This window comes from Ischnura elegans, chromosome X (genome assembly GCF_921293095.1).
Source record: "Ischnura elegans chromosome X, ioIscEleg1.1, whole genome shotgun sequence".
NCBI classification, from domain to species: Eukaryota; Metazoa; Arthropoda; class Insecta; order Odonata; family Coenagrionidae; genus Ischnura; species Ischnura elegans.
The window spans coordinates 8,012,129-8,035,867 of NC_060259.1; the positions used below are offsets into that span (position 1 = coordinate 8,012,129).

The 23,739-nt window shown below is 37.4% G+C and overlaps 1 protein-coding gene across 6 annotated transcripts in view; it reads right to left on the minus strand.

The window, feature by feature from the left end:
• The window catches only part of LOC124171334 (latrophilin Cirl-like), a 262,984-nt gene that overhangs the window by 23,876 nt on the left and 215,369 nt on the right, over positions 1-23,739 (minus strand). For 5 of the 6 annotated variants that reach the window (XM_046550490.1, XM_046550485.1, XM_046550488.1 and 2 more), the window contains 3 exons: positions 18,712-18,926; positions 18,519-18,622; positions 49-93 (listed from right to left, as the gene is read on the minus strand). In XM_046550490.1, coding sequence (XP_046406446.1) covers positions 49-93; positions 18,519-18,622; positions 18,712-18,926 — 364 coding nt within the window. The remainder of the gene's footprint in view (positions 1-48; positions 94-18,518; positions 18,623-18,711; positions 18,927-23,739) is intronic. The other variant, XM_046550487.1, reaches the window with a different exon arrangement.

Genomic DNA, 23,739 nt, shown 5'->3' on the forward strand with positions numbered 1-23,739 from the left:
GAAACTAGTACATTCTACTGTAGCTATAAGAAGATAAAATGATCTTACAAGTGTGACTGTAATTTTTTCTGAAGGACATTTTCTTCTTTCCCACTATGCCATGCAAAGGAAGAAACAGTAATGTTAAAACAATGAAACATCACCAATGGACCCAAGTTTAACTACTGAAAATAAATGCGAGTGACGTGGAGATGCACTCAAACAAGTAGCATTCAAAAATATTCACAGCAATACAAAATTCATTTGATCCACAACATGCAACAAAAAAAAAGAGGTAAAATGAAGCATTGTACACAGTTTACGCTTCAGAGTACCAAACCTAAAACATTTCTATTTATTTAATGTCACCAATGTTCATATTTCTAGTTCACTTAAAATTAATCTTTCAAAGCAATAAAACTTCCAAGTAAGGCTAACAGAAAATGAGTCTGATTTTAACTTGATATTGTAAATTAATTTAATAGGTAAGGTGTACTGCTACTCTGGAAATCTAAAAAAGATAATTCACAATATGTAGCTAACTCAATTAAGGAAGGGAGGCAATTCAACATTCACCATTGATATTTTCTTCATGGTCTTAACATGCCATATCCTGTTGAGAAAAGGTTTAACTTTAAACATAAATTTTACAGTTGCATCAAAGTATCTGGACTACATGTGATGTTGGATGTCAGGTATAGAATTTGACTGTTCAACTTCAATCGATGTTTATAAATGCAGATACAGTCGGATCCGGATTTAAAGTTTTAGCATTTAATGTTTTTCCGCATTGAATGTTTATTTTTTGGGCCCACAATTCCATCCCTATGTTATGCAATGTAAAAATTGTCCTCATTTAGTATTTCTGCATTCTGCATTTTTCCACATTTAAGGTCGTAAAAGATTTTCCTGCACAAGATATTTTTGCCCCATTTAATGTTTTTTCACTATGGTTGATTCAAATCTTGCAAATGTGGCACTGGGACCTTCAACTTGCAAGCAGGATTATTTGTCTTTATGTGATGTTTTACTCCCCTTCTTATCCAAACGCTTTTTGTTTCAAATTCAATCTAAAGATTCGATCCATTCAATTTCTTCATCATTAAAGAGAACAAAATGTTGAAAGTTCATGTATTAACAAAAGATTTCTTTAAAAAATGAAGTTGTTTCCATTATAGAAAGTGTTAAAATTACTTTAAAACTAGAGATGGGCGAATAGCATGCACTAATACTAAATACCTCGAATACTAGATAGTATTCGATATTCAAGATCTCGAATAATTATGCCAAAGGTACAACCCTGAATACTTCGAATTTCACGCCATACACTGTCGCACGCACGTCATTGTTAGTTGACTCGGAAAAATGTAGAGAATTCAAGCAGTTAGTGCATGCAGTGCCGTTTTAAGCAAGTTGACGAACTACATCAAATTCGCGGATTAGACCGGTGAAAAGAGTTTGACGTGGGGAACTGAAAATGATTCGGTGAAGAAATCCGAAAATCCCCAGTTTCCCCCACCAGGAGAACCTCAGTGCCGCGGGATAGTAACTACGTAGCACAATTCCCAAAATCCGCTACCCCCTTCATCCATCAGCCCTCGGCCCCTCCTCCTCCTACGCCTTCCTCCTCTCCGAAATCAAACAAAAGGCCCTAGCTCCAACAGGGTTTGTATTAGGAAGACCATAAATCAAAAGCTTCAAAAGAAAATATCAAGTTACATGAGAATAATAGAATCATGTTTCACCCTTCCCTATTTCTCCCCCACTAAACTTTTTCTGCCTACCTGCTTCAAAGTTCCCCATTTCTGGAGGTCAACTGCTGCATGAGTCATCTATTAGCCCAAAAGGTGTCTAACTATGACTTTCGGTAATTGATATTACACCTTTGTTGGATTGAAATATTATAGATGTGCGCATAATTTAAAAAAGAATAAGACCAAACACGACGTATTTCTGACTTTATTTAAGCATTTTACGCCAGGAAATGAATGTCGAAATACGACGGAGACTTAGCATTCTGGCGAAACTCGATATCCTCACAACTGGGCTTCTCGGAAGTTGATGCAGTGTTTTTTACGAAAACATATATCAAGTTAAAATTTATGTGTTATGCTATAAATCTCTGTCACAGTCACAGATGAAGGGATATTTTCTCAGGAAATTTGACTTCTCCCTGATAGCAATTCCAATTCATCTGCTATCTCGTGAGAACTTCCAAAGATGGACTGAAAATAATTGACGAAGAAGAAAATCTGGTGGAGAAGCGCGTGTATTTTGCAAAATGCCTCAGAATGTCCACTAGCACTTGACAATAGGAGTGGGCGAGAGAGCGAGCTGTTGAAAATAAGAAGTTGGATGAAGCCGAGTATCAGATGGGCGTGCCGCTGAAATGGCCCGTTTGGTAGATAAGAATGTATACATCAGACAGAAATCCATCGCAGCAGTGTAAATGCCGAGACAGCATGAAATCATTTTTACACGAGGTGGTGTATCCCCTTAGGATATTTGAAAGAGATGTTAGTTGAATCAACTATATGCCCAAATTGTTTCCATAAAATTAAAATATTCCATTAAACAGCTAAATTCCTGTTTGAATCCTTTAAAGGAAATCACAATTACTCGCCAAAATCCTGAATTTCCTGCTGGGTAGGCAACCAAGTCAAACATTCCCGCATTCATCGTTTAAAGTATTCGAGGTATTCGAAATTCGAGGTTTCGAGCAATGATTTAATATTCGAATTCCATATTTGAGTTCGAGAAATCTGCTATTCGACCCATCTCTATTTACAACCCTCTATTTCCTAACCTTTTTTTTTATTTTCCCCCACACCCCCCTCGTATTGGACCCCCCAAACGACATTCCTGGCTACTCCACCATGTGGTACCTTTTAGTGCCTTAAAAATATTTTATTGATTGATAAAAAAACCATTCTAATCATTACAGACCCAAATACCTGTAAAAAAAAATGGCTGGTCCTCATTTAGTGATTTAAATTTTGTCCCCCCCTGAAAAACATTAAATCAGGATTCCTTAGATATGATGCAAACAAAGACTTAAAAAAAGTATGAGTCAGCCTTTCCTCATTATCCACCATAAATTATTAAATTGACATACCGTAATAATTCCTTTCACAATATTAACTTCAGTGAAACTGCAGAAAAGGATTTAGCTACATAACAAGTGATTATGAGACTGCAATTTCACTTTAGATTAGAGCATGGGCTATGCAGTCTCATAATCAGTTGTGGCAGTTGTGTCAGAGCCAAGGGGATCACTGTAAAGGGTTTTCCTTGACAATGATGATTCATTTTTTGTGAGTAAACACAGGTTGCTTTCATTCCTATAATTCTAATTGCCAACTCAATAGCAGAAACTTATGAAAATCCAAGAGCCTGCACACTAGCTACTAAGTTGTTACGACATGGGCACAGCAGATTCACCCCAGCCAGATGCCATTGATTTAAGTTCATTTACACCTTGAATGTGGACGCTGAACAGAAAAGAGGAAGTCCTAAAGCTGCCGCATCAAATAATGCCAGGTATGCATAATATATTTTACCACATATAATTTTGTCCACACAAATTGGAGGGGGTAACAATACCCACATCTAAAATTTTGCATGCAGGTTGGGAAAGATAGTTATGGCCCTCCAAATAAAAATGCTGTAGAAAACTATAATTAAAAATAAATGAAGCTTTTAAATACAATTACTTATAATTACTATCTAGCTATATTGCTCGAGACAATAAAATTTTGACTAGAGATTCACTGTGTTGTAAATGAACGGCTAAGTTTTTCACCGTCAAACCAAGGGTTGTAACTTTTAATACGAGTGCTTTTACAATTTGTATGCTCATTCAAATTGTAAAACCTGGAAATTGAGGACTAAAATCTTGATGAAAGGCATTTTGTTTTGAAAATTTTAATAATTTGAACGTTAATACAAGAGCTAAAACTCAAGATAGAAGGTAGCAATATTAAAGACTTGATTTCTACCTGTTATATAAAAATTATCACATTACAGCACCATTTAAGCTGGTAATGGACCATAATTAACTCCAGCAACTCAAAAGGCAAATACAACAAGCTAACAAAATGGAATTGAAGTCTCAGCTGAATGAAGAGCAGGAAGTAAAGGATCAATAGTATAACGAATTCTTCTAACCTTGCGGTGCATAGTAACAGAAAAGTAACAAAAATATTACCACTAAATTGAATTACGCCACTGCAAAAAACTCATGCCCCATTTCCATCAAACCTCAATTATCCACAACTTTTGGTTTGATAAGCAAAGACACTGCTGCCACTGACAAGGGGAATACAGGACCTTTGGGTGGCCGATTGAGCTCAAATTTTCTGATTTAGTAGATCATGGCTATCAATTCAATATGCCAAAGCAAGATGACACACCTCTCAAAATTTTTTGAGAAAAAAGCAATTAAAAATCGTTAAAAATGGATCTACGATATATGTACGGTATGTCCTGACACTTTCTCCAGGACAGCAGTGGCCCAATGGTTACGATGGTCGGCTGCTGAAGTTAGGATGGCAAACTTAATCCTCATTCGTGGGACTTTTTTATTTTATTTTTCAAGGATTTTATTGTTTACATTTTTAAAGATTGTTTTCTTATCTTCGTTACCTCAATGACAATATTTTAAATTAATTTTTTAAATAATAATAAGTGCTGAAAAGGGTAGGAAACGACGCAAGGGCTATATACCTTTCCAAGGGCGATTTTGTATTTATTTGTTCTCTCTAGGTATATTAGGGTATTGCGAGTGTAAGTTGTCTTCTGTAGGGGTGGGGACAGAATAATGACATTTAAATTATTAATTGGGAGGGAAATCCACCCTATAGATGGATTATGCTTTCATTGGGAAGTGGAAATGGATCAGCTTGGGATAAGTAACAGGATGAAAAGTCGACAGAAACCCGGGGTCCGCATTATGCAACTCTTAACGAATGGCACCAAGGGGACAACAGTTTAACGTCCTATCCGATGGACAGTATACTGCACTGCTGGTTTAATCCACATTACACGCAGGGATTGATTTTCGAAATATATCGCGCTTGGAAAGGTTATTATATAGCCCTTGCGTCGTTTCCTACCCTTTTCAGCACTTATTTTTATTGAAAAAATTAATTTAAAATATTGTCATCGAGGTAACGAAGATAAGAAAACAATCTTTAAAAATGTAAACAATAAAATCCTTGAAAAATAAAATAAAATAAGTTCCACGAATGAGGATTGAACTCGCCATCCTTACTTCAGCCGGCCAACCACCGTAACCACTGGGCCACCGCTGTCTTGCAGAAATTGACAATACTGTATATATACCGTAGATCCATTTTTAACGATTTTTAATTGCTTTTTTCTCGAAAAATTTTGAGAGGTGAATCATCTTGCTTTGGCATATTGAGTTGATAGCCATGATCTACTAAATCAGAAAATTTGAGCCTAATCGTTCACCCGAAGGTCGTGTATTCCCCTTATGAGACCAGCAGTTTACTCAATGTCAGATTATTTTATAAAGTGTTCACTCATATTTGAAAAGATGAAATTTATATTTGAACCCCTGCAGGGCAATTCTACTGAACGGGGCCATACGTATGGCCGGCCGTAAGTTTCGTATGGCCCAACCCGAAATTATGGCCTATACCGATTCCTCTCTCGAGGGGCCATATCGTATGGCCCGGCCAAAAGTATTTAACGCCCTTTCTGCAGGCGATTATTAGAATTATAATTGGTACTATAAGTTGGGTAAAATTTTTTAACACTAGTCATTTTTTGAGAAGGAAGTTTGTTCCAACGTGGATAAAAATTAATCCTATGGTCCTAAACCGAAATGGACTCTAATTAAAGGATAAATTTGGATTTTCTTGGATCGTGTGAAACACTGATCTGGCAGCAGACGCTGGGGAGCTTTGAAAAAAGTGAAGAACGCAATTTACTGATGAGAAGAAGCAGAAGAAATTTGTACCGTACAATATTATAATATTCGTAAATTGTTCATGTAATGGATAGAGTTAGAACATGACATCCTCTTGTAGTTATAACCCCCTTCCTCTCCTTCTGGCTGTAATCACTTGCCCCCATAAGCCTTAGAAATCCAGCCAATGCACGAAATCCAACCAGTGCGATCTCTTACGGGGCTTCCGGGTAACTTGCACTCTCACGCCATCTGAGAGAAGTATTGAAGTTGTAGGGGAGGTGAGAGAGGGAGGGGGAAGTAGGGGAGGGTTTTCGTGGAACTCACGTGGTCCCAGCGCCGTTATAACCACGTGACCACGTTTTGAATCTGTTCTCTTGCCAAGTTAGGAGCTCTCGTGATCCGTGTGATAAGTCTTTATTTTTATAAAGTGAAAATGAAGCACTACCGTAGTGTTTTGGAGTGTGGTGCCCATATTTCGGATGGGAGGTGGTGTACTGCCTTCTGCTTCGTATGTCAGTGTTAAAGCCAGTTCTCTGATTTATATTCAGTGCTCACGCGCCTGTTAATGCATTGGATTCACAACTGTCCTTTGCTGAAGTGTTTGTGTTGTGTTGAAGTGCCTCCGACTGTTGGTTTAATTGTCTTGCATGGTTATGCTGTGGTGTACTGCCTTTTGCTTCGTATGTTAGTGTTAAAGGTAGCTATCTGATTGCTATTCAGTGCTCATGTTCCTATATTAATGCATTGCATTCACAACTGTCCTTTGCTGATAGTGTTGATTGCCTCTAACTGCGTGTTGGTTTAATTGTCTTGCTTGGTTATGCTGGGTTGTACTGCCATTGGCTTCATATGCATGTGATAAGCAAGTTGTCTGATTGCTATTCGATGCTCACGTTCCTATTAATGCATTGCGTTCACAACTGTCCTTTGCTGATTGTGTTGATTGCCTCTAACTGCGGGTTGGTTTAATTGTCTTGCTTGGTTATGCTGGGTTGTACTGCCATTGGCTTCATATTCATTTGATAAGCAAGTTGTCACATTGCTATTCATTGCTCATGCCCATATTAATGCATTGCATTCACAACTGTCCTTTGCTGATTGTGTTGATTGCCTCTAACTGCGGGTTGGTTTAATTGTCTTGCTTGGTTATGCTGGGTTGTACTGCCATTTGCTTCATATGCATGTGATAAGCAAGTTGTCTGATTGCTATTCGATGCTCACGTTCCTATTAATGCATTGCGTTCACAACTGTCCTTTGCTGATTGTGTTGATTGCCTCTAACTGCGGGTTGGTTTAATTGTCTTGCTTGGTTATGCTGGGTTGTACTGCCATTGGCTTCATATTCATTTGATAAGCAAGTTGTAACATTGCTATTCATTGCTCATGCCCATATTAATGCATTGCATTCACAACTGTCCTTTGCTGATTGTGTTGATTGCCTCTAACTGCGGGTTGGTTTAATTGTCTTGCTTGGTTATGCTGGGTTGTACTGCCATTGGCTTCATATTCATTTGATAAGCAAGTTGTCACATTGCTATTCATTGCTCATGCCCATATTAATGCATTGCATTCACAACTGTCGTTTGCTCAATGTGTTCGAGTTAGCAATATTTCTTTCCTTATCCCTGAATGTGAGGTTATTTAAATGCCTTAGTATTTTTTCGTGCTTTATAAAATTGTTTCGAACGTAAGGCATTGAAGTGGTGATCTATTGTTTTTCAGTGATCTTTTTCAAATGTTAATGTTGCCTTGTTTTATAAATGTATTGCTGTTTTTTATCAATAAAAATGACTTAATGTTTAATTACCATTGTTTTTCTATTTAAAAGAAACAAAAAGTTTTGTTTTTCAGGAAATGCGAGTATTAATATTACTGTATATACTGGATGACATATTTGAATACCCAGTTTTGCCGCTAATTGTCAGTGCTGCCATCTATCGGCAGTCAAGTACACTTTTTTCGGGCTGCCATCTATAAATATCACTGTACTACGTCGAGTAAGGAAAAAGCGGGGGGTGGGTAGGGGAGGCAAGGTACCTCCTCTTAACATGGCAGTTCGCAAAGCCTGACGAAATCTAAAGATCGAATAGGGTGGTTTCCTTCATCAAAGAAAACGAAAGGCATTGATTGCGATTCGTTACCCACCATTAGTGTATTCATAATATACAAATTATTTTGTTTTAGAAATACCGGGTTAGACGAATGGCAATGGTCCATTTTTATCCTCATTTGAAAAGGGCCAGATTGGCGCCCATGCGATGCCACTCCACGTGACGTCTCAGGGACCTAGTTTCTATACGAGAAGATAGGAGTTATACGTCTTCTGATGTTACCAATGCATGCACGAGGCGCAGAGCTCAGGGAAACAAGTCTTAACAATCACTTATTAAAACTGGCTAAGGTCGGAAAGTTTTCCTCGTTTGATAAGTTATTAATAATCCTTATTTAAGCCAAGCGCTACCAGCCAGCAGGGTACTAGGCTAGCCGCTAGCAGCCTGCGTCGTATCAGCACTAAGCCTCGCCTCAAGGTCACCTCGCAGGGCGGGAGGGGGAACCAGAAATACGTCACGCGGAGAGACTTCCCGACATTCATACTTAAGCGTCGCGTTTTCGCGCGCTTGAAAATTTTCACTTTTCATTTAATCGCGAAAAATAGATATCGTCATTTAAAAATCTAAAAGCGTGAAATACGTACTCCAGGAGTAATAATCTTTCGATTTAGGCAATAAAAAAATAATAGGAAACCACCCTATTGAAACTTTAAGTTTCATTAATTTCATTGTCAGAGGCTTATGTTTAGGTAGCTGCATAAAATTATAACATCAATATGAGACTATCATTCCTTCCTTGATTTATGGACGGCATTTGTCCTTTACCCATCGACTAACTGAAGATTGCCTTACTGCCAAAAAAATGTCTTGCCCTAAGTTTTTTTGACATCCTCCGTTGTGAACCGTAATGCAACGAGAATCTTAAAATATAAAACATCTAACAGTGGTTATTTCAAGTTACCTACCGCTCTTCGAAACAAGTAAGTAATAAATCTGCTAGCAAATGTAGCACAGAAAGCAAATAAAAGCCCGTTCCTCCGTCCACTTCAACAGAGCATCCATTTAAAAAGTATTTCTAACTTTTCAACAACAAGCCAACTTTTAGTTCATACACTATTTACTTACAAAGTAAGTAACAACTTCTTTTGATGTGCAGAATTATTTAATGAAAATATCATCACCGTATGCGAATGGATTACACGTATCCCATATCCTCCTTTCCAGATGAAATCGACCTCTTTCTTTCATATATTTCTTGAAACAATCGCTATGTAATCCATGACACTTCGTAAATTTCTTTTATAACTCCATTGGCGAGCAATGTTATTTCGTATGGCCCGTGTTATGACAGCCTCCTAGGCAGGCCATAGTGTTACAGCCAGCCTTTAGGCCATAGCTACCGCCCGACTTATGGCCTTTCGCTCAGAGTAGAATCGCTCGAAGCCATACATATGTCTCGAGGCCGTAGTTATGGTCAATTTCGACTTATGGCCCAGCCATACCATTGGTGGAATAACCCTGCAGGTACCAGTCCATCCACACAAAATAGAAATGATAACTCATTTTTACAAGGGGTAACTAACAAATTATGCATCAATTTTAGAGGAGGGAAAACAACTCCATACTATTGAGATTGCTCAACATTCTTTTGTCAATGTACCCACAACTTCAATCTTCCCCAATCTCTAATCTACCCCCAGCCAAAACTAGCTCATTTGGCATCACCCAATACCCTGAGATTTGAATAATTGAATCTTGCCCAGGAAGTAAAATCAGCTAATTCATTTCATCCCATCAAGCTTTCTAGGGCAGCAAATATTCTAGCAACACCCAAAATATGACATTCAAACAAGATATTGGTAAATGATTTGAGCAGGAAATATTTCTAAGGTTATCCTTTGGAATGTGTATAGTTACACAGAAATTCGGTCTCCATGCTATTGGGAATAAAACACTATCTTCTCAAAGTCTGAAAGGTTCCGAAAAGTAATGCAAATGTGATAAACAGAGAGACCCCAAGATTGGAACCCCTACCCTGAGTGAGGCATGAGCACATGAGCAGGTATGTATTCCCCATAAATAACACTGAACGGCATGGAAATCAGCCCTGACATCATTCCTACCATTTCTAGTATTAAATGACCCCCTGAATCCGAATAAGACCTCCATTTTTCCCCAACACCCACCATTTTCGGGGGATCCCCCCACTTATTTTTTTCACTTCTCGATAATGTGGAGAGATTAAAAGGATTATTTACCATTCACATTTCTTATGAAGGTTAAAGGAGGGCTTCCCAAAAAATGGTGGGTGATGGATGAAAACCGATGTTATATTCGGATTCAGCAGGTCATTCAACATAAGAATCAGGAGGAATGGAATCAAAGCTCGAAAAAAAATTTATTTTTGCCATCCAGTGTAATTAATCACACCTTCAAAATTTAGAAAATGGAGAAACAGCTTCCACAGGCAAGTAAATTTCACTGTATTCTTTGCTAACAGCAACAGTTATTCTGCTCATATACCATCTGTTACAGCAGTTTTGATAGTTTTGAAGCAGAAAATAATATATGCATTCAATATTTACACCTGAGAAACAAGGTATATCATACACACCATTTTTCAAAGGTATAAGCACAGGGAACAAATTTTTCTGCCATAGAGGACCCATAATCAGGAGGTAAATTATATCACTAATATTAATTACAATTTACTCCAAAAAATACATACATAACTAAGAGATATTTTAAAATGTCCCTGTATTATCAGTAACTCAACAATCAACATGAACATTAATAATACAATGGAGAAGATAATGCATTAAATCCGAAGCAAAAAATGATTATCGTTGATGCTGGAATAAGGTCATAGGGTATTTAATCTCCATCAGAAGACTGGATACTACGGTTAGAAAAGATATGTCCTGAAGGTATTAAAATATCAGAAATAATGAGGATTAGCTATAAAAATTGGGAGTAAATCAAAACTTACAGCAGTTAAGCTATTAAAAATGTTACCACCAAATAACCTTCATTATTAACAGCCAAATAACCTTCATTGCCAATGCCCCTTAAATATCTCATTGCACTTAAATTTTTATAGAGAGAATAATAAAATTTGCATCAATATTGATTTGCATGCAAAATATATAATCTGAAAAAAGGCATCAAAATCTTTCACTTGATTTCCATACGAAAAAAATTGACCAAATATTCTTCACAAATGAATTTGATTTGAATTGAACAACAAATAATTAAATATCGTTAATGCCAAATTATAATGGTCAATTATCAGAGACATTCCTTATACAGCGGACTGCCGATTATCCGGCTGCAGTTTATCCATGGTCGAGTTCATACTTCTCCGATGTTTTCAGCGATATTTATTTAAAAAATAAAAATCGGACCCAAAAGCACTAAGATTACTGCAAGGCTGCACCAGGCTTATTATTTTATTAGAATTTCCTTCGTAAAATGAGTGAACTTGGATGTCTGCTCTAGCATTGCATAAGACCATGAGAGGCTGGGAAAAAAAACTCTTGATTAATTTTAGAAGATTCTTCAATGGTTAACCAATTGCAAATCAAGAAAAATGTTATCTACTGTCTTTAACCCTTTTGCGCTGGGATCCTTCACGGAAAGTTGGTTTCGGCTGTACGAAGACTTAGAGCGTTTCTTTTTTGCCCTGCACAGAGTTGTTTCTCGGCAAGGAATTGTCCAGGTAGTCGCTTCCTCCTCTTAATGACCTTTCCTAGCGGGGTGCCGGACCCTTTCCTCGGCAACTGGGCAAATATACCGTATAAGCGCGTGTAAGAAGCCCACCTTTTTTCCCCGAAATTGCAGCGGAAAATGAGGGTGTGCCTCTTACACAAACTTCTTATCTTCCCCCCTCCCCTTAACCGGTCGCAAGTCTAAGGGGAATTGAGTGGCCTTGGTTTTCAGTGTGAGTCAGTCATCTGTAATCCTAGGTCAAAAACAAGCGGCAGGCAGGGGAGTTTCTCCCTTAGTGACCTATTTTTAAAATGCTCCTGTTTGCTTTTCTTCTAAGCATCGCGCCGTCACGTCGGTACCCCAGAGGTGAACATGGAAAAGATCGCGCGGGGGTTTTTCACTCCGGAGGGCGTGCTAAATTTACTGCCACGAGCGGGCATCCTGCGGCATTTATACTGCATATAGTAATCGGTTATCAAAAGTAGAGAAACGCGTATTTTTGAATAACATACATGGTCAATAGTCAATATCTGTCTTGCCGAGTAATTTCCATTACGCTGAGGACCTGATTTTCCAAAAATCATCTTCAGACGCTAATTTGAGGATTATTGCAACTGAAAATTATATTGGTGCCAAAACCTGCGCTTTAAAAAATTCGAACGAATGTATTCATTGTTGGACTAAATTATGGATGGAAGAAATCAGAAATGCTTACAAGTGAAGAGCGCGGAAGGAGAGGTCCAGGGGAAGGAGCGCGATCCCTCCGTCTTCGAAGCAAGCAACGAACTACGGAGGGGAGGGAGCGCGCTCCCTCCCCTCCGTATTTCAAGCTCCGTGGCTATGAGCGAAGGAGCACGGGAAGAACACGTCCGATCTTGCATGTGATGTCGTTGCCTTCAAAGCAAAGGGGCGAAGGCGCAGCAATGTGATATACGCAGTTTCCTTGCCTAAGGTTTCCAGTCCGTCTCGTCTTGCTTGAATGCGCTTATGCTACGCTTGTTTCTTCCGAAATTGTCCTGTTTGGACTATTTTGAATATTAGTAGCCTTGTTGTAACTATAAATCTTTGTGTCAAACAATTAGAGCTTAAAAAACTTAAATTCTGTCAGATATGCATCGCGTTAGATCTCTTTCTTTTTTTGAACCTCGTGCATGTCATACAATTATTGAAAGCTATCGAGATATCTTCGAGCTCAGCAGATGACTCACCTACCATTTGGCCTCCATAAACTGGGAGATCAATCAAGGTCAGTTGGTGAGACGGGTTAGGGATGAAACACGTTTCGATTGTTCCCCTGTAACTTGATGTTTTCCTATTTTCCTGTGGGGTCTCGGAAAGGAAAAAAAACGGCAGAGGCATTGGCTGATGGAGGGCCGAGTGTGGTTCCGTTAAATCTACGACGTGGTTAGTATCCTACGGCGCTCAGATTGCCCCGATTGTTGTCCAAGCTCTTGGGAAGGTTCATGCTATGTGCCTGTCGTGTTTTGCCTTAAAATTTTCCACGGCTGCAATTCTATTGCAATACTCCTGCGAGAGCTTTTAAACAAAATTCTTCGTGAATAGGACAAGCATCGTAGAGCAACGGCGTATGCGAAGAGAGGATCGGAACTCTTTCTACTCCCTCTTATGCCGCTATTACCGCCACAGTTATCAAAATTTCCTCTTTCAATTAATATTGAAAGAGGAAAGTTCGATAACTGTCGAAATTCCAGGCGTGCGTCTGCAACACCACGCGATAGTATAAAAAAAATGCCGCAAAATTTTTTTCTTCATAGCTCCGATGCTCAAAGTAGGGGTGCGCCTCTTACACGTGTGTGCGCCTCTTACACCCGCTTATATGGTAATCCTCGACCCTTTTCCCAAAGGCAGCCCATCACAGCGTACTTTTGCGGTCAGTTTATTGTTACTAGTGCGATTTTAATTTTTTTAAATTGTTACTATTGCAACAAATGTCAGTTCATCAATGTATACCTTTCATTTTGCAATGCCTCTAGAACCTTTAAAGTAAGTTCTACGGTTATTTTTAGGGTTTTCAGCAAAAGGGCATTATATCATAGACCAACAAATACTTTAAAGGGAATGAAATCTTTCAATGTGCTTAGCATACTTCTAGGTATGCTCGATTTATGATATTAACATATTTTAGATCCATGATGCCCAACTCCACACTCTCCTCATTCGCGTCTGCCCTCCACGAGCATTCTGAAAACATGAGAATGAAACCTTTCGAATTTTTTTCAAGAATATTTTCCAGAAAATATCTCATAAAACTACTTCAATCTTACAAATTTGTTGTTTGAAATGGCTTACTTATATTTATAAAGCAATTTCACTTACATAAATATAAAATCATATTACGCACGAAATAAGAAAGAGAAGAGAATCATATTTTATTACATTACGAGGGCTTTTTTCAAAAGAGTTCAATCGGTTATTTCACCAAATTTCACAGCAAATGTACACTTAGAATGTGGCTAACAGAGTAGCGTATATTATAAGATGTAAATCATAACAATATCGCTCCTATAATTTTGCTAGTAAGGTTTAAAAATAACAATTAAACATCTAACCTTATCGTCTCCAAACTTTGTCCTAGATGATGATGAACTCTGTTAATATGAACGCTAGAGTTCCGTTTAAAATTTGGAACCAATCAGCAGAACATCCAGAATGTAATTCCTGGCATTGATTTTCAATAATTGCGACATGTACGTTTTTAGCTAACTAATAAACACATATGTGACCATGAGCACCTTCCTTGAGTGGGACATTAAGTGCCGGAATGGGCCGAGATAATCCCCACACGGACAATAGGAAAGGGTCGGACCTCTCGCGCCTAGGGACCCTAATGGCGCTTGGGACCCACTTGGCATGCTTGACCGCAAAGCCGTGAAAACACGGCCTTCGGCCATTTGCATTGAAAAATTCAAGCCGTGAAAACACGGCCTTTGGCCTTTAGCATCGGAAAATTCAAGCTGTGGAAACAGGGCCTTCATGGGGAAAAGGTTGAATGTATATTCATATCGAAAATGCACAATAGGGTAGTTTCCTTCATCAAAGAAAACAAAAGGCATTGATGGCGATTCGTTACCCACCATTAGTGTATTCATAATACACAAATTATTTGGTTTTTGAAATACCGGTTTAGACGAATGGCAAGGGTCAAATTTTATCCTCATTTGAAAAAGGCCAGATTGGCGCCCATGCGATTCCACTCCACGTGACGTCACAGGGACCTAGTTTCTACACGAGAGGATAGGAGTTATGCATCGTCAGAGGCTACCAATGCATGCATGAGTCACAGAGCTCAGGGAAACATGTCTTAATAATCACCTATTAAAACTGGCTAAGGTCGGAAAGTTTTCTTTGCTTGATAAGGTATTAATAAACCTTTTTTAAGCCATGCGCTACCAGACAGGAAGGTACTCAGCTACCCGTTAGCATCCTGCATCCTATCAGCGCTCAGAGCCTCGATCAAGGTCACCTACCAGGCGGGAGGGGGAACCAGAAATGCGTCGTACGGACTTTTTCCCTTCATTCCTACTTACGCGTCGCGTTTTCGCGCGCTTGAAATTTTTCACTTTTCATTTGATCGCGAAAAATAGATATCGTCATTTAAAAATCTAAAAGCGTGAAATACGTACTCCAGGAGTAATAATCTTTCGATTTAGGCAATAAAAAAATAATAGGAAACCACCCTATTATAGCAGTTGCCTTGCATGTAGCTGAATACGGCCCAAGGGAACAGGAGATTTCGTTGAACTCTGGTACAGTAAAACCTCTATGTAGTGAACCTCTTTACATCGTAAACCTCCATACTTCGTACCAACCCTCTGGTCCCGTCAGATATACATGTAAATTTATAGGAAAACCTCTATATAGTGAACCTCTTTATCTCGTAAAACCTCCATACATCATACCAACAAGACAGCCCCGAGGCGGCCTAACTACCTCTGCAAATCATACCGAGACAACTAGAGACCATTAATGCAGCCGCGATTACCTACATGGAATGACATTTTCAGCAATAAATGTTTCACGCTTATTTTTTTCTTATACACCTTTAATAATTTTCACGTTAACCATTAGTTAGGGCATCCAACTATCCTAATAATATTAAGTGACAGTAAATGAAGACAGAACACATCGTTTTCTCTCGAATGACCGTCAAAATCACGCGATAACACTCGCTTTCTTTTACTGATGGCTTTATTTTCTTGTAAGTGCCTATATACTATGTTCAGTTAATAAAAGAGGCGACCAGCGCAGCCTATAATCACTAGCTTACGGAAATATTTCAAATAACTTCACTCCCATCCATGGAGACTGAATTACTCGACCGCATTGCTACTTCCGCTTCTAAAATTAAAATATTTCGAGAATTTTCCGAGACTTGAAATAAATCAAATACAGTTTCGCAATTATTTTATTCCCATATTTCCCGGTGTGGCACTTTCTTACTACCGCCTTGGTAATTTTTTCGATGCTTTCGTGAACGATCGTAGTTTAAAATTTATTGCGCTTAGCGACAGTCATATGTCTTGCCTGCGTATTTATGCCGCGAAATCTGACTATTCCATCGGAAGTCCGGGACGTCAATTTCTAGCAATACTGAACGAACATCCATCCATGCGCGGCTGTTTTAGGTGAAGGAGGCAGCTAATTAGCTGATACCCCGTAGGGCAATGAAATGTTTTACCGTCGCCGCCGCATTCTGAAGTAGTTCGCCCAGCATTCTCACCGGGAAATCACGTCCTTTCGCAGACCTAGCGTTTCTGTGTGCCCTCGACAGAGTTTTTCTTCGGAACGCTACGTGCATTGTATTTTGGAGAGAGGGAATTCAACAAAATTTTCAAAATCACGCTCAAATTTTTGTCTATTTTTTTGCGGTAGTCACGTGTTTATTTTTTTTTTATAATCTTTAACAAGTCACATGTTATAAGAATGATAAATCAATTCTAAAAGATATAATAAAAAGTATTTTCAATTATTTGCCATAAATATGAAAAAATATGAAAATTACTTAATTAATCATAGGCTGATGATGGATTCGAGAAATAAAAGAAGGCGACTGCTTGACATTACCACATAATTAGCAATTTTCCTAGCCATCAACGAGGACAGGCAGAAGGCAGTGACCTTTGGAATACCATCATTCACCCTCACATCTATTTTAAACAACCGAGGAAAAACAGAAGAAACTGGCTAGGCTGCACAAATAAAAAAACTCAGGCAGTTAAATACGATGATGAAGAAATTATGTTTAGAAATATAAAACTATTGTTCTTTCCTCCGAACACTATTAGTAAATTACAACCCTTAGACCAGGGAATTATTTATTAGGTCAAAAGGCATTAACGAAAACAGCCAGTGATTTATTTACAGTGAAAATGGCATTAAAAAGTGCTCGTGGAATTGAAAACATTATTTCGAAAGAGTTTGAAAAAAATTTTAAGCAAACCCATTAACTAATTTATTTTCTAAAAAGGCCTCTTGAACAATTTACTTTTACCTTTGTGTAACCATTAAATTGTAAATATGTGTTCACTTATGCATCCCTATATATTTAAATATATTAATATAATGGCTTAAAAGACAGTAGCACCTTTCATTTCCCAAGGATATGAAAAAATAGTGCCTACCACTAAAACCTCCCTATAGTGAACCTCCATACATCAAATTGCCCAAATTTTGGTCCCCTCCATTACGATGTAAAGAGGTTTTACTGTATTTTTATGCCATGAACAGTCAAGGTCAAACTGGAGAGGAAGGGAATAGTAGATGTGAAGGCAGTGGGGGAAGTGGAAGAAGACATAGCTAGAGTCATAGCCCAGCACTCATCTGCATATGCAAATTGCCACAAGTCCTGGTTTCTTATAGCCAGTGCTGCACACTGGCGATGGAGCTCCATATTCTTGTTTTCGGAGCATTGTCGAGTGCAATTGCACTCAGTGATCATGGATGTGCGCCCATAGCAATTGCATCCAGGGCAACTTGAGGGAGACGTGACTAAATGGCATGGTAGTTTATGATGTCGCGCAGGAGAATTGAAGCATTCTAGCATACCAGTTTTCTGAATCTATGCTCTCGTTGTCACGCATTCGTGGTTTTTGGAAATCAGGAGCAGAAGGAATACAAGAACAATTTAATCGCCACAAAAAAGATCATGGTTGAGAAAAGAAAGCTCCTCATGCGTTCGGAAACCAATTCTAAACAATAGACAGTGTGCATAAATAAAAATAGATTGTTTGATTCCTGTAAATTATTAAAATTACTACAAATAATTGTGAATGTTTGGATTATTTGCAAATCCTATGTCATTCCTATGCCACCCATCCCCATTATTTGCTCAGATAATTGGGAGTAGGCTTCACTTAACGAGAACATAAAAAAATGTGAGCCAAATTCTTCCTTCTTCAAGTAGGAAAGTATCAACCTAAATGGATGTAGCTAATAGGTCAAAGAATTCCAACTAAAAATTAGTTAACCTATTCCCCATCACTAAAAATGGTTTATGATTCTCTTACAATTAGAAAAATAGTACTATATCAAGTCACATATAAAACAAAACCCTTACATGAGAAATTATTCGCTATAGATTTACATACCACCTTAAATCTTAATCCTTACTTTTAGGTTCACAATAACGGCAGAATAAGTGGATGCAAAATGATTTGAATAAAAAGGCTTAACATAATATCTAAATTAATGCACACAAAATAATAATTTATACCAATAAAATATGCAAAATTTACCCCCATTCCAAACAGATACACATATTCATGACACATTTGAAGGCATTAAATATTAATATAGCTTACATTTGGGAAGAGTAAACATACCTGGCACTAGCAAGTCGTGAATGCTCTTTGCTTTTTATGGAAACTGATGCATTGGCATGGCGACACATCTTGTAAATTGCCATACTCAAGAAGACTAGATTGGCCTAGAATAAAAGAATAAACCTTCAGAACATGAAAATTTTCATTAATGACAACATCAATAAACATGAAAATATGGTAGAATCCCACTCACAAGTATCACAGCAATGACAGGACCCACAAAACTGAAGATGAAGAAGTTGTCAGCCCTCAGCCAACAATAACGCTGTGTACCATAACTCAATGGATCCACAACACAGGAGACAATAACAATTATTAAAGGAGCTCCATAAGCAAAAATGTAGTACCAACGCATCCTTGATTTTTCCGTTTCAAATACTTCAATCAGCATCACATAAAGCTGAAACCCTGAAATTATAAAAATCATACAATTTAAAAACACTTCACTATTCCAATTTGCAATCACAAGTTTCACATTGAAAATTGAAGTCTAGTACCACAAGATAAATGTTCCACGTTACCATGGAACTAGCATAGCTACAAAGCTCTCAAGTGTCTCAACGCCCCTACAGTGGGATCTCCCTATTCAAGCAACGTGAAAGAACACTTACCACCCAGAAAAGTTATTGTTAGCCAGAGCATGGATATACAGCAGAATCTTGATTTAGAAGAGATTATAATCCCTCGGATATCACTCCGAATATCAAGTGCTTGTTATATGTGAAAATGATGAATAAACCCACTTGATTCTCATGTTTGTGAGTATTTCAAAGTTGCCCTTTCAATTCCATAGGACTCGAAAAAGGTAAACTGCCGAAAAAAATCACTTCACAAACATTCTGGAAGATATTAATGTATTTTTAAAAAATAAACTGGAAATTTCCTGCTTTAAAAAATATTTATTCCCCTGGTTTTGTAATTTTTTTGAGTTCTTATTTTTTTCTATCACCAAAGAAATTTGTAGAAACAGTGAAACTAGTCAGAATCAAAATTTTGGGAATACAAAGGAAGAGAATTAATAATTTTGCTAATATGTCAAAATTATAATTTAGGCTTAGTCCAGCTTTTCAATGGTAATTAGTACACATGTATATTGTTTAAGTAGACATAAAAGTTCACTGGAATACGGCATTTTTCAGAGGCCTAACATTTTTTTTCACAGTGGCCTATCTGTGGCAGTTTCAGTAATTCAAAAATTTTGGCAATAGAGTATTTGCACGTTTTTGGTGAGGCCTGTTAAAAATATCAGTTTGGTTTAATTAAGCAAAATTCCAACTCCTACAGTCGTACGACCATGGGCGAATTTGTTATTAACAAATAAACATTCCAAAATCAATGTTGCGCTTAAAACACTCCCCCGCCATGCCAGACGGCTTGTGACGTCAATCCCCATACTCAACTGACTGCAGTTCCTCCGATCATCTGCGATTGATGGAAACCTTGTTTATTGTTGTTTACAAACACTGAGGTGAATCTGACGGAATAAACCATCTGTCCTACTATAAATTAGTGGTATATTTCGTACAATAATTCTTTAAGTTCGTAGCCATGAGCGAAGATAGATAAATGGCTTGTGGGACAAAATTCCGGAATGAATATTGTTTTGTTCCGATACGTGGGAGCACCCGTGTTTCTACACCGAACAAGATTTTTGTGGATGTTCCCGATAAGCCTGAACTACGACAGAAATGGTTATTGGCAGCCCGGAGGGATCTTAAGTCGATGCCATTATTACATTATTCCATTCAGAAAGGAGAGACTAATGCGTAATACTGAAGCATATATATGTTTGAGATGCAGTTATTCTTGTATACAAACGGCCGTGTATTCATTGATGATATACATTGCATATTTTTTCACTTCGGATGCTTACTTTCATTATGTATGCTTGATGACTATGGAAAAACATAATTGGTATAGTCAGTATTTTAAGCATTTATACTCGAAAAGCAGATATAAACAATGTTGGAGTGGAAAAGGAAAATTTAAAGAATTTACAATGCAGTAAAGAATCGTAAAGAAAATAACGTTACGGTAAATGTATAAATGGTACAAATTTGATGCATTGCAAATACCTACATGCGAGCAATTAGTAACATATGTTTACTCCTAAAATGTTATAGTTGAGGAAACACAACAACCTGCCTCCCTACATTTAAATTTTCAAATATTGACAGCATAAAAGTGCGGAAACATAGGGAAAAATAGTTTACTAGAGGTGTTAATGAATAAAAAACTATGCAAAATTACCCTTACTTGTACTTATTTATTGCTCATCATATCACAAATAGCACTACCACGCACACATTTCACGAGCTGTCTTTTTAATACTTATAATCAGTATATGCCGAATCAACTGTTTCAATGAAGAACTTGGCTCACAATAAATATAAAATACTATTATGTAACACTAATAAAGCATAATTATCGGTTTTCCAATCACTCTGCACACCACACTAAAAGAATTTGCACTCCTTGAAATTCGTAAGGATTCTTCACATCTCACTTCCCACACATCACTAACAACTTAGAATCAGTTTATGTTATTTCACGTTAACATTGCGAAGACAATTAAATGAATAGTCTGAAACAAATTACCTACTAAACCAGTTATTGTAACATCAAAAAACTTAGAATTTCACTATCACTCCTACCGTAACCAAAATATGACCAAAACAATAACGAACAAAAGCGCAACGAATATGCGTGAAATGTAAACACTGACTAAATCTCAAAATGAATTGGCAATAGGTTTAATACGTAATAAAATCAAACAGAACTTAGAAGCGAACAAACGAATGCAAATTAATACGCGTTCGATGTATCCCTAAAGCACAACTAGTCCAAATATGAAACATATCCCCTTCGCAATAGTCAGATACCTTTGATCGAAATGCATACGGTTGGTTGAACCAGCATGGAAGAAATAAATTCCTCGAAGATGTTACATTCACAACTCACTTCACTCTTTACTTCATCGTCTATATGCAATCGAGTTAGAGACTTAATTGTTGGATGAAACGCTTCACGAGTCTATTTTCTCCCAACTCGGGAGAAAATGAAGTTACAGACCTTACAAAAACGAAGATAGGCCCTAGGTATACACCGATCACGAAGGAGTCAACGTCTGTGAGGTTATTTGAAGAAGCCTTAACGAAACCAGGATCCATTTTGCAAATTTACTTGCAGAAAAATGAAGAAATATCGCGTAAAATACGTGAAATATAAGTTATTCGTCAATGCTCCCGTCTGCTTGCAACTATAATATGGGAGAAGACGTCACGTAACGAATAGCCAATTACAGGTCGTTTTACCCTCCAGAATTTCGATGCTAAAACAAAGGTTATTAAAACTTGAATAATAAATTAATAAAAAAACACATGGAATTTTCATTAAACATATGAGAACTTCAAACATGTATGCACTAAATGGAAAGGGTTTCATGCTTATTCCTCACCCATGCAAACACTCTATTGGTATTATACTTTTATTAGATTGAAATATTAGCAATGTGCACATAATTAAAAAAGAATTAGACCAAACATGACATATTTCTGACATTTTTAAGCATTTTAAGCTGGGAAATAATTGGAAAAATAGGATGGAGTCATAGCTTTCCGGCAAAACTTTGATATCCTCACAGCTGAGATTCTCAGCAGTTGATGCGGCATTTTTTTCCGAAAAGAGGATATCAGGTTAAATTTACAAATTATTCTTTAAGTCTCACTTGTCAGAGTTACTGACAAAGGGATATCTTGTTTCTCCCCACTAGCAGTCTGAATTCATCTGCTCTTCTGGTGCTATGCTACTTAGAAATGAGTGGGTAAGTTGCCTTCTCCTTAGGACAAAAAATTTCATGGCGCAGTCACATTGTCATGCTTCAAGTTTTTTGATTAGGCTACACTGTGTTGCGATGTTTCCCCGAGGAACCATTTTGCACTATATCGAAATTGCTCAAATCGAAATTGAGCTATGCAAGGCATGGGTGTATAAATGTGTATAACACTGACGTTGCTAATTATGTTTTTCATACTCATCACGCATGCATGAATGCACCCACGAAAATAAATATCTGAAGTGCATAAAATATGCAATACGTATCATCAATGAATACACGGCTGTTTGTACAAGAAATACTGGATCTCAAACATACAAATGCTTTGGTAATACACATAAATCTCTCCTTTCTCAATGGTGTAACATAATTGTTAGGGTACAATTATCAATAAATATATCTTCGATGGATTTACATCGATTTATCAATTACCAAGTAAAAATTTCGATGCTTTTTGCTGCATCAATTTACGAATTTTCCGCACAGCAGAGGAATACCGAGTATCGGCTGCTGAGCTGGCTAGTAGCATACTAAGTTAGTAGCTCACTTGATAGAATCCATGAATACCATTTCTTAGTAGGTGACTTAAAGGTCTTAGTAGCCGACTAAGTTAGTTGACCTACTGGCGTGTTTTAGCGGAAATCTATGAATACGGCTGTTTGATTTTACATCAAGTCTCGTTTTTATGCAGTTTTTATTAACCCGTTAACGCCTAGCGGTACCATATGGTACCAGCCGGCAGTGCAATGCTAAACGTAACTTTTTTGTCACTTATTGTAATTTATTTGGGTTTTTGAGAGCTTAAACATAATCAGAATGCTTTTATATACATTTTCTTGAAAAGTTTGCTTTTTTAAAGCTCAAATTAACGTATTTAGAGCAGTTTGAAAATTGAGAATTTTCAGCTATGCGAAAAAAACGGAATTTTTATTGCAAGCATTTCGATTTTCTTTACTTGCGTCTTATGTACTCATAATACGAAGATATTTTTACGTAATTATGATTGTTATAACATGTACATTTCATATTAAGCATGGTTTTTGTATGTGAGCCTAATATTTGGGAGGTTATGATGCAAAACATTTTGGTGGTACCATATGGTACCGCTAGGCGCTTGCACTACCATGTTTTGGCGGAAAGCGTAAATACGAATATTTCTGTTGTTTTTGTTTTCTAACAGTTATTTATTTTACAATTATTTATTTTTCATCATTTATATTATAAATTTTGCGTTATTTAAATGTTATAACGCATATTAAATGTGTACATAAATTATTTTTTTTGTTATAAGGACATCATCCAAGTACATAAGGCCCTTAATTGTCCGCATTTTTTCAGAACCTCGTACCCTCACGAGGGCTCAAGAAGTTGGGAGGTATAATTGCA